The sequence below is a fragment of the Tupaia chinensis genome, unplaced genomic scaffold, assembly GCF_000334495.1.
Source record: "Tupaia chinensis unplaced genomic scaffold, TupChi_1.0 Scaffold000201_1, whole genome shotgun sequence".
In the NCBI taxonomy this organism is placed as follows: domain Eukaryota; kingdom Metazoa; phylum Chordata; class Mammalia; order Scandentia; family Tupaiidae; genus Tupaia; species Tupaia belangeri.
The window spans coordinates 2,747,496-2,758,611 of record NW_006159676.1 but is presented as its reverse complement, the minus strand read 5'-3'; the positions used below and the strand labels follow the sequence as shown (position 1 = coordinate 2,758,611).

At 53.3% G+C, this 11,116-nt stretch overlaps 1 protein-coding gene across 1 annotated transcript in view; it reads left to right on the top strand.

The window, feature by feature from the left end:
* The window catches only part of COLGALT1 (collagen beta(1-O)galactosyltransferase 1), a gene marked incomplete at its 5' end in the record, with an annotated part of 38,002 nt that extends 26,886 nt beyond the window's left edge, over positions 1–11,116 (top strand). Inside the window, 7 exon segments of the mRNA XM_014587324.1 lie at positions 16–95; positions 3,950–4,026; positions 4,766–4,872; positions 5,075–5,207; positions 7,492–7,619; positions 9,046–9,252; positions 9,506–11,116. Coding sequence (XP_014442810.1) covers positions 16–95; positions 3,950–4,026; positions 4,766–4,872; positions 5,075–5,207; positions 7,492–7,619; positions 9,046–9,252; positions 9,506–9,773 — 1,000 coding nt within the window.

The following is an 11,116-nucleotide window of genomic DNA, read 5'->3' as shown; positions in this document are numbered from 1 at the left end:
GGGGGTGTCCGCCTCCCTGCCGGTGCCGCTGCGGGCGCACAGCAGCCTCCTGGACGAGGCGGAGAGCTTCATGCACGTGCAGCTGGAGGTCATGGGTGAGTGTCTGCGGCCGCGCCCCTCCAGTCTCCGTGCTGCAGCCATCTTGTGGACACTGATGGGTCCCCTGCTGCACGCTGACGTCTGTCCTGGGTTCTGGGTCCCAGGGTATATGTGCACAGATACTGCACACATCATGCATGGGGTCATCAGGGTGGACTTCCTAGAGGAGGCAGCTTTAAGACCCCCAGGTGGATTGGAATACACCAGGAAGGATTGGTGGGGCCATGAGCTCAGGGAACAGGCAAGGTGAATGGGCCCTAGGTGCAGATTTGGGGCTGGCAGGCATGGGCAGCAGGGCCTTTGGACAACAGGATAACAGGGAACCGTTTCTCCCAGGGTAGGTGGGAGCCATGGAGGGTGAACAGAGGGGAGCAGGTTTCATACGTGGGGCTGTATCTTTGACACAATTATTTGGGGCCATTTTTTCCTCCTGGTAAGCCTCTGTATTTCTTTTTTTAAGAATTTATTTAATTTTATTGAGCGACCAGCAGTTGGCATAATAGCTACGTCACTGGACTCCCACGTAGTTGACCATGGTTCTAGTCCCTGACCCAGGGCTTAAACTCACGCCGGGCGCGTGTGTGTGCATGCCCGAGATCCCGAGAGGAGAATGGAGGAGAAGGGATTGAGGCGTGGCCATTCCCCCTGGGGAGGTGATGTCTCGCTTTCTGTCTCTCTGTCTCTCTCTGTTTGGCGAGTGCACGCGCCCTATAGCAAAAACCTCTCCAAAAAAACCAAAAACAATAAAAAAAAACCCAAACCCACAAAGACTGGATGGTGGCATAGAGGTAAAACACAGTGACACTCAGGGACCAGCAGGTGGCACTCTGAGTAAGGTCCTGGATCCCACATTCCCGTGCCTTGCACAGAATGGGGTCCCTTTTGGAGGGAAGAGGCTCCTTCCCAGGGGCTCAGGTTCCCTGTCTTACCTGCTGCTTGACTCTTCTGTCTCTGGCTCCCCCTAGTGGCCGGACATAGAGTGACACTCTGCTCTATTTCAGGGAGACTCGGTCTTTTTGAGGTGATACCTGGAGACTCCTCCTTTTAGAGGAGACCTCTTGACACTCGAGTGTCTGTCACATGCAAATGTGACAAGTCCCACCGGCCCCAGTCACAGGAGGTGGGTCTTGGCTCATCACCCGCTTTCACCAGAAACCAGGTGGACTTGAAAAACAGCTTCCTGGCCAATATGGTGTTTTCCTAGTGTAGTTTTCCATGGCGTGGTGGTGTAGGTGTTGGATCCTTCATGGCTCATTCTGCAGTTCCATTCCCAGACCCGGTGACTTGAAAATCACACCAGGCATGTGTGCATGCATGCCCAAATATCCCGAGGGGAAAATGGCGTGGCTATTCACCCATGGGGGGGTGAGTTCTCCCTTTCCATCTCTTTCTGTCTCTCTGTTTTTCTTTGGTGGGAGCGTGCACCCTATGACAATAAAAAAAAAATTCTTTTTTTTTTTTTTGAAGAGATGTTTGCTATAGGGCGCGTGTGCTCGCCAGACAGACAAAGACAGAAAGCGAGAAATCACCCCCCAGAGGGATGGCCACGCTGAAATCCCTTCTCCTCTCAGGATCTTGGGCACGCACGCACTCGTGCCCGGTGTGAGTTTCAAGGTGCCGGGTCTAGGACTTGAACTACAGTCGACTGTGCGGTAGTCCAGTGACAAAACCATTATGACATCTACTGGTCCCTTCTTTTTTTTTTTTTTTTTTTTATTTAGTTTTTTGACACAGTGCAAGAGAAAGAGAAGAAAAGTGAGACATCACCCCCCAGGGGAGTGGCCACGCCACAATCCTTCCCCCTCTATTCTCCTCTCGGGATCTAGGGCACGCATGATTTTCGAGCCTCCAGTCCGGGACTCGACCTGTGGTTGGCCATGTGGGCCTCCAGTACCTTAACTGTCATGTCACATGCCAGCCCTAATTAGCCCATGTGCCATGTGAAGCTCAGGCTCAGACAGGCCACCTGCCCTTCCTCCATCCCATGAGTAATTACTGAGTACTCGCCGTGCACCACGCCGTGGGGTGGACACTGGGGGCCCGGGATGAATGAACAGACCTGGCATTTGCTCTGAGCGCTCACAGGAGACCACGTGGGGCCAGTAACGGCGGGGGGGGGGGGGGGGGGGGGGGTTCTGTCTCTCTGTCTCTCTCTGTTTGGCGAGTGCACGCGCCCTATAGCAAAAACCTCTCCAAAAAAACCAAAAACAATAAAAAAAAACCCAAACCCACAAAGACTGGATGGTGGCATAGAGGTAAAACACAGTGACACTCAGGGACCAGCAGGTGGCACTCTGAGTAAGGTCCTGGATCCCACATTCCCGTGCCTTGCACAGAATGGGGTCCCTTTTGGAGGGAAGAGGCTCCTTCCCAGGGGCTCAGGTTCCCTGTCTTACCTGCTGCTTGACTCTTCTGTCTCTGGCTCCCCCTAGTGGCCGGACATAGAGTGACACTCTGCTCTATTTCAGGGAGACTCGGTCTTTTTGAGGTGATACCTGGAGACTCCTCCTTTTAGAGGAGACCTCTTGACACTCGAGTGTCTGTCACATGCAAATGTGACAAGTCCCACCGGCCCCAGTCACAGGAGGTGGGTCTTGGCTCATCACCCGCTTTCACCAGAAACCAGGTGGACTTGAAAAACAGCTTCCTGGCCAATATGGTGTTTTCCTAGTGTAGTTTTCCATGGCGTGGTGGTGTAGGTGTTGGATCCTTCATGGCTCATTCTGCAGTTCCATTCCCAGACCCGGTGACTTGAAAATCACACCAGGCATGTGTGCATGCATGCCCAAATATCCCGAGGGGAAAATGGCGTGGCTATTCACCCATGGGGGGGTGAGTTCTCCCTTTCCATCTCTTTCTGTCTCTCTGTTTTTCTTTGGTGGGAGCGTGCACCCTATGACAATAAAAAAAAAATTCTTTTTTTTTTTTTTGAAGAGATGTTTGCTATAGGGCGCGTGTGCTCGCCAGACAGACAAAGACAGAAAGCGAGAAATCACCCCCCAGAGGGATGGCCACGCTGAAATCCCTTCTCCTCTCAGGATCTTGGGCACGCACGCACTCGTGCCCGGTGTGAGTTTCAAGGTGCCGGGTCTAGGACTTGAACTACAGTCGACTGTGCGGTAGTCCAGTGACAAAACCATTATGACATCTACTGGTCCCTTCTTTTTTTTTTTTTTTTTTTTTTTTTTTTAGTTTTTTGACACAGTGCAAGAGAAAGAGAAGAAAAGTGAGACATCACCCCCCAGGGGAGTGGCCACGCCACAATCCTTCCCCCTCTATTCTCCTCTCGGGATCTAGGGCACGCATGATTTTCGAGCCTCCAGTCCGGGACTCGACCTGTGGTTGGCCATGTGGGCCTCCAGTACCTTAACTGTCATGTCACATGCCAGCCCTAATTAGCCCATGTGCCATGTGAAGCTCAGGCTCAGACAGGCCACCTGCCCTTCCTCCATCCCATGAGTAATTACTGAGTACTCGCCGTGCACCACGCCGTGGGGTGGACACTGGGGGCCCGGGATGAATGAACAGACCTGGCATTTGCTCTGAGCGCTCACAGGAGACCACGTGGGGCCAGTAACGGCGGGCAGCAGGGAAGCGGGTGGAGGTGGAAGCCGGGGCTGTGCGGGCTCAGAGGAGGTGCCTGGCCGTGCTTCCCAGCTGAGCATTACGGAAAGACAGAAGGGAGGGGCGTTCCAGGGAGGGACTCGCATGTGTAAAGGTCCTGGGGTAGGAGTGGGTGACTTTGGAGTGGGTGCCAGTAGCAGGTGAGGGGAGCCCCAGGAGTGGGAAAGGGGAATAGGAAAGGAGGGAGGCCCCCCTGACCCCAGCAATCCCTTTCTCCGACCCACAGTGAAGCACCCACCTGTCGAGCCCTCCCGGTTCATCTCCCTGCCCACCAAGACCCCGGACAAGATGGGCTTTGATGAGGTGGGTCAGGTCTTCCCTGGGGTTTGGGGCAAGGCCTTCCCTGAAAGTGGGGGGAGGAGCCTGGAATCCTGTGGGTGTGACTAAAGGGCATGGGGGTGTGGCCTAGCAGTCTAGGTGGGTGTGATCAATGTTTGGGGTGTGGCTAGCCTGTGGGCGTGGCTAAAGCAAGCGCGTGGGCGTGTGGCCTGCCAGTCTATGTGGGTGTGATCAATGTTTCGGGTGTGGTTTTTTGGCCTGGCTAATGCTCATGGGCCGGTGGCCTGCCAGTCTAGGTGAGTGTGATCAGTGCTTGGGGGTGTGGCTAGCCTGCGGATGTGACTGGAGAGCATGGGGGTGTGACCCAGCTGCCTGGGTGGGTGTGGCCAAGGCATGGGGGCGTGGCTAGGCCTGTAGGCTTTGTTGAAGAGCATTGGGGTGTGACCTGACAGCCAGGGTGGGAGTGGTCAAGGCTTGGGTGTGGCCAGGCCAGGGGTGTGGCCTGGCAGCCAGGATGGGTGTGGCCAAGGCTCAGGGGCGTGGTTAGGCCTGTAGGCTTTGTTGAAGAGCATTGGGGTGTGACCTGACAGCCAGGGTGGGAGTGGTCAAGGCTTGGGGCGTGGCTAGACTGGGGGTGTGGCCTGGTAGCCAGAGTGGGTGTGGTCAAGGCCTGGGGGCGTGGCCTGGGAGCCCTGGCCTTTGAGTGACTAGCCCTAGACTGGGCAGTCCTGCCTGGGGTTCCGACCGAGGATCTCCGCCGCAGGTCTTCATGATCAACCTGAAGCGGCGGCTGGACCGGCGGGAACGCATGCTGCGAGCGCTGCATGATCAAGAAATCGAGTTCCACCTGGTGGAGGCCGTGGACGGCAAGTGAGTCCAACCCCACTGGAAGAAGCCAGTGTAGACCACGCTGTGTGGGGCCAGGCATGGAGAGCAAGAGAGTCCTGATCCAGCAAGAGAAGCAGGACCTCACAGAGCGTAGACCACACTGCGGGAGGGGGCGTGCAGCGGAAATCAGATTGCAACAGGGCAGTTCTTCCTCCTGACCCCTTCTCCTCCCGGAACTTTCCAGAGCCATGAACACCAGCCAGGTGGAGGCCCTGGGCATCCAGATGCTGCCTGGCTACCGGGACCCCTACCATGGGCGGCCGCTCACCAAGGGCGAACTGGGCTGCTTCCTCAGCCACTACAACATCTGGAAGGAGGTGGGTGCTGGCCTGGGCGGCTGGGCGGGAGGTGTCGGATGATGGGAGGGAACCGCCCACCCAGGCGGGCTTCCAACAATGGTGACGCTCAGAGGTGGCCTCCTTCCTCAAGTGTCCCCTAGTGGCCAGGCCAGCAGCTTAATCAGCCTCAGCACCTCCCAATGGGGACGCTGCTAGTTCATTTTGTGGACCTGGAGACTTAGGCTGGGAGGGGAGAGGTGAGCCGGGCTGGTGCAGCAGGTGGAGCCGTAGAGCGATCTGGGGTCTGGGTCCCCAAAGCAAAACCTCCTCACGCCTAATCTATTTGGGTGTTATGAAAGTTCATGAGGGGCCAGCAGGTGGCGTGGTCATTAAGGTGCTGGACAATCCCATATGGCTGACTACGGTTCGAGTCCTGGACCTGGTGGCTTGCTTCTCACCTTCTTTCTCTCTCTCTCTGGTCAAATTAAATGAATAAATATAATTAAAATAAATAATTCTTTTAAAAAAAAGACATCAACAACTCCCATTGGGGGGGGAAAAAAACCACGGAGGTATTGGCAGGGGGCGTGGTGGTTAAGAGTACTAGACTCCACATGGGCAACTCTTGTTTGAGTCCCAGACCTGGTGACTTGCTTTCTCGCTTTCTCTCTCTGGTCACATTAACTAATAATAATAATAATAAGAGGTAAATAAATAAGTAAAGTTAAATAAAATAATAATTTTTTTTAAAAAAAGAAAGAGGGACCAGCAGTTAGTGTAATGGCTATGTCTCTGGACTCCCATGTAGTCAATCGTGGTTCGAGTTTCGAACCCGGTGGCTTAAATTCATGCCATGCGCGTGTGCGTGTGTGCCCAAGATCCCGAGAAGAGAATGGAGGAGAAAGGATTGTGACGTGGCCATCCCCCCTGGGGGGTGATTTCTCGCTTTCTGTCTCTCTGTCTCTCTCTGTCTTTCTGGCAAGCGCACGTGCTCTATAGCAAAAACCCCTCCAAAAAAAAGAAAATGTGTATTAGGGATCTAGCTGGTGGTATGGTGGTTAGGGCAGTTGGATCCCACAGGCTGACTGCACAGTTTGAGCCCTGGACCCAGCAGCTTGAAAATCACACTGGGTACGTGTGCATGTGTGCCCCAGATCCTGAGAGGTGAGGGGATTGTGGCATGGCCAATCCCCTGGGGCATGATTTCTCACTTTCCCTCTCTCTCTCTGGTGCATTCTCCAGTGAGCACATGCGGCCTGTAGAAAACCAAAAATAAAATAAATAAATAAATAAATAACGACTAGGGAAAAACTACACATGAATTTCAAAACAATTCTTTGCAGCAAAATAAACTCATACTTAGGCTCCATTTTTCCAGAAACGTTTTTCTTATTCTTCATGATACAGCATGTGTATACTATGTAAGAGCGTGTCCATGTGTGTGCCCAGAGTCCAGAAAGAAGCACCCTCCACAGTTTGGTCACTCCATGTCCCCCTTCCTCCAGTCTTCCAGCCTGTTGACTCCTGGGTACTCGTGTGGCTCGTGTGGGTCCTCAGTGTGTTACAGACTGACGAGACAGGGATTTGAACCTTGGTCACCATGTGCAATCTGGCTACTCTCTCTCTTTCTTTTTTATTTTTTTTCTTTAAGAGATTTTTGTTATAGGGCTTCTTCGAGAGACAGAAAGCAAGAAATCACCCCCCAGGGGGATGGCTACACCACAACCCCTTCTCCTCCATTCTCCTCTTAGAATGTTGGGTACACATGCACACATGCCTGGCTGAGTTTAAGCCACTGGGTCCGGGACTTGAACCGCGGTCGACTATGTGGGAGTTCAGTGACGTGCCCATTAGACCATTTGCTGGTTCATCTCTCTCTCTTTAAAATCTTGCTGTGTGTGTGTGCATCCACCAGAGGACAGAGAGAGAGAGAGAGAAATCACCCCCTGGGAGATGCCCAGGCCACAATCCCTCCTCCCTCAATCTTCATTCTGAATTTTGATCACACACGCACATGGGCCTGGTGTGTTTTTCTTTTTCTTTTTGGAGAGGTTTTCGCCAGAAAGACAGAGCCCATCTATCACTGCTGGGAAGAAGCGTATTCAGTGTCAAAGGCATGGTACAGGCAAAAGCCCTACGGGGGGAGGACCCAGGCAGGTGGGAAGAACAAGGAGGTCATAACTAAGAAGTTAATCTGTACATCAGGGAGAGGGTATGCATTTACATCTCTTTGGGTGCCCTAAAGCCTTCAAGCAGAGCTGCTAGCTTCAGGGACAGGCCTGGCCTCGGTCTTCCTGTGAGCTCATGGGGCCTCCTCCCTCAGGTGGTGGACAGAGGGCTACAGAAGTCGCTTGTGTTTGAGGATGACCTGCGATTCGAGATCTTCTTCAAGAGGCGCCTGATAAACCTCATGAAGGATGTGGAGCGGGAGGACCTGGACTGGGACCTTATGTGAGTAGGAGGTTGGGGCCTAGACAGAGCTGGAGCCTGGTGTGTGGCCAGGGCTTGGAGGTGGGGCCTGGGATGGGAGTGGGACCCAGTATAGAACTAGATTCCAGGGGCATTGCCTGGAGCCTGTAGGTCTGGGGGCATGACCAGTGTAATAAGCTGGCCTGGGCAATGGCTAAGTCTTGGCAACCTGGCAGATAAGCTCACTTGGTCCCTGGACTTGAGGCACTGTCAAGGGCACAGACTGTGGGGTAGGACTTTGGGAGGATAACCTAGAATAGGTACCTGGCCAGAAGCCCACAGACTTAATGAGAGCTTAGAGAACAGTCTGGGGCCGGTGAAGGTGGGAATGTGGTTAGGATTTGGCTTGGAATCCTGTGGGTCTGACTGAAGAGCACGGAGCATGGCCAGGCAGCCTGGGTGGGCGTGGTCAAGGCTTACAGGCATAACTGAGGAGTATGAGGGTGTGGCCAGGGAGGCCAGTCTTCGACCAGCACTAGGGTAAGAATGGGATCAGAATATTCCTGGAGACCAGCAGTTAGCGTCATGGCTATGTCGCTGGACTCCCATGTAGTCAACCGTGGTTCAAGTTCTGGACCCGGCGGTTTAAACTCACGCTGGGTGTGTGTGCGTGCGTGCCCAAGATCCCAAGAGAATGGAGGAAAAGGGATTGCGGCGTGACCATCCCCTCTGGGGGGTGATTTCTCACTTTCTGTCGCTCTGTCTCTCTCTGTCTTTCTGGTGAGTGCACATGCCCTATAGCGAAAACCTCTCCAAAAAACAAAAAAAGAATATTCCTGGAGGGTCCTCTGGAATCTCATCTAGTGGGACTGGTCTGTTTTCCATCACTCCTCCTTTGCTTCTTCCAGCCTCGTTTACTTACTCCTTTCTGTTACTCGGTCCTGTACAGGTCCCTAATCTGGGTTCTGGGGATACTTTCTCAGAATCCAGCCCATGCTACTAATAGGAACAGCAACTGCACCCCTTCGTTCCTGACTGCTCGAGGCACCTTGCCCAACTCCACATGCCAGAGCCCTCTGATTCCAGAGCAATTTCAGGCTCAGAGGACATTCAAGTGACCCCACTCCATGTCTTCCCATGGCTCCCCTGTTGCCCTTGGTGAAAACTCAGCCTATAGGTCTTGGGGTGCAGCAAGGGTAATAGACATGGGCAACATGGCAGAAGGGCTCACAGTGGCCTCTAGTCAAGGGTGTGGGGCCTTGGGAGGTGACCTGGACACTCAGATACCTCTCTTTACTGTGGTCTTAACCCTACCCCATCCCGTCATAGCAGCCTTCTTACCACTCCCCAAACACAAGAGTCCACTCTTGTCCTAAGACCTGACCAGGTAAGGAGGTCCCTGCCTTTCTGGATCAGCCATCTCTGGAGGGCAGGGGGAATGTGACCGATATTCAATTCCACACCCTAGCTATGTGGGCCGAAAGCGGATGCAGGTGGAGCACCCTGAGAAGGCCGTGCCCCGCGTGAGGAACCTGGTGGAAGCCGACTACTCCTACTGGACACTAGCCTATGTGATCTCCCTGCAAGGTGCCCGCAAGCTGTTGGCAGCCAAGCCGCTCACCAAGATGTTGCCCGTCGACGAGTTCCTGCCTGTGATGTTCGACAAGCACCCAGTGTGAGAAGGCATTGCAGTGGGCAAGCCGGGGGCTGGGTTTTCACTGTCCATTCTGGGCGGGTGGGGGTATGAGGTTTGCAAACTCCAGATAGGTGTCTTCCTCTGTCCACTGTTCCCTCCATTTCTCTTCCCTTCTGTCTCCAATTGCCCCAGCTCCACTCTCTTTCTGTCCCACTTCTGTCTCCATAGGTCCCTTTTCTATCTTCCCTTCCCCAGACTTACTGTTGCCTCTCAATCCCCTCATCCTCCCCAGGTCCAAGTACAAGGTCCACTTCTCCCCCCGCAACCTGCGTGCCTTTTCTGTGGAGCCCTTGCTGGTTTACCCCACGCACTACACAGGGGATGATGGCTACGTGAGCGACACAGAAACCTCAGTCGTATGGAACAATGAACACGTCAAAACCGACTGGGACCGTGCCAAGTCCCAGAAGATGCGGGAGCAGCAGGCCCTGAGCCGGGAGGCCAAGAACTCCGATGTACTCCAGTCTCCGTTGGACAGCGCTGCCCGGGATGAACTCTGAGGGGCAACACCCCAAACGCCAAAGCAGCCATTGCTGGTCCAGCCTCCACTTCCTCACTAGAGACTATGGGGTCCCCTACAGACCTCAGAACAGGTCACGGGGAGCTCTCCATGCAGGGTGGTGTCCAGACAGCTCTTGCTCCGCAATCACATACACGCAGGAAGCATTAATAGAGTGCCTACTGTATACCAGGAACAGGGCTCGGCACCGGGAAATTGGGTGGAACCAGGCCCTCTTCTTCTGTTCATGTGCCTGAAATGTAAAAGATCCTCTTGTGTGCCACGTTTCTGTGTCATGGCAGAGAATGAGGCTTAATAATTCCCTCCATCCAGTCATTAAGCACACATTGATCAGAAGAAGTATTAAGCCTTAGTGACACACATTAACTTTGAAAACTTGTTTCAAGTATTTATTGAGTGCCTCCTGTGTGTCGGGCCTCCTTCCTGGCTCTGGGAATATTGAGATAAATAAGACCTTTTATTAATTTATTCAAGCACATTGAGCACCTACTATTTGCCCGGCACTTAGGTCACAAAGATAAGTTCTTGGTTCGGTACATATATTAAGTACCTGTTGTGTGCTGGACAAGTTGCTGGAGATGGAGATAAACAAGGTGCTTTTTACTCTTGTTTTTTTTTTTTTTCTTCCCCACACATCTCGAGAGTACCTACTGTGTGCCGGGCATACAGTATGCAGTTTGATTTTATTTACAATATACTGGGACACATCATCAAGACGAGTCCCTTCATTTCTTCATGCAGGAAGCATTTATTGAACACATACTGTATGCTAGATCTCACAGACTCCCAATCGGGTTCAAGAATGGTTAACTGAGTGATGTTCTTATCCCTCCCTCCAATCTGAGCTGTGGGCAGACAATACCCTCCCACCACCCAGGAGGGAGGGTAGCTCTTCCCCCAACCAGGGCCAGCCATGAGACCCAGTGGCCACGTGGCCATAAGAAAACCCCCCTGGAGGGGATGTGGGGTACAGATGGAGGCTGGGTCTCCCTGGTCTACCCCGGTTTCATTTGCATGATCTCCCTGCCCTGTGACTCAGGTGTGGTGTCTTCCTGCTTGATGAGGCTCCTCTGTTCAAGTCTTTGGTGGGATCATGTGTTTAGGGGTGCCTTTCAGGGTTCAGCTGCACTAGGGCACTGCCTGTGGCCCACATAAAATGTCTCCCAGCAAGGGCCAGCAGGGTTGCTGTGCCTTCAGGCCGAATTGAATGTCAGAACCAGCCAGCGGTGCTCCATCCTTTGGGGGATGCCTCTGCTCGCCAGGTTGGGTCCTGGGTAACTTGCTTATTTTTGTATTAAATGTTCCTGGTTGGTTTTCAGTGAA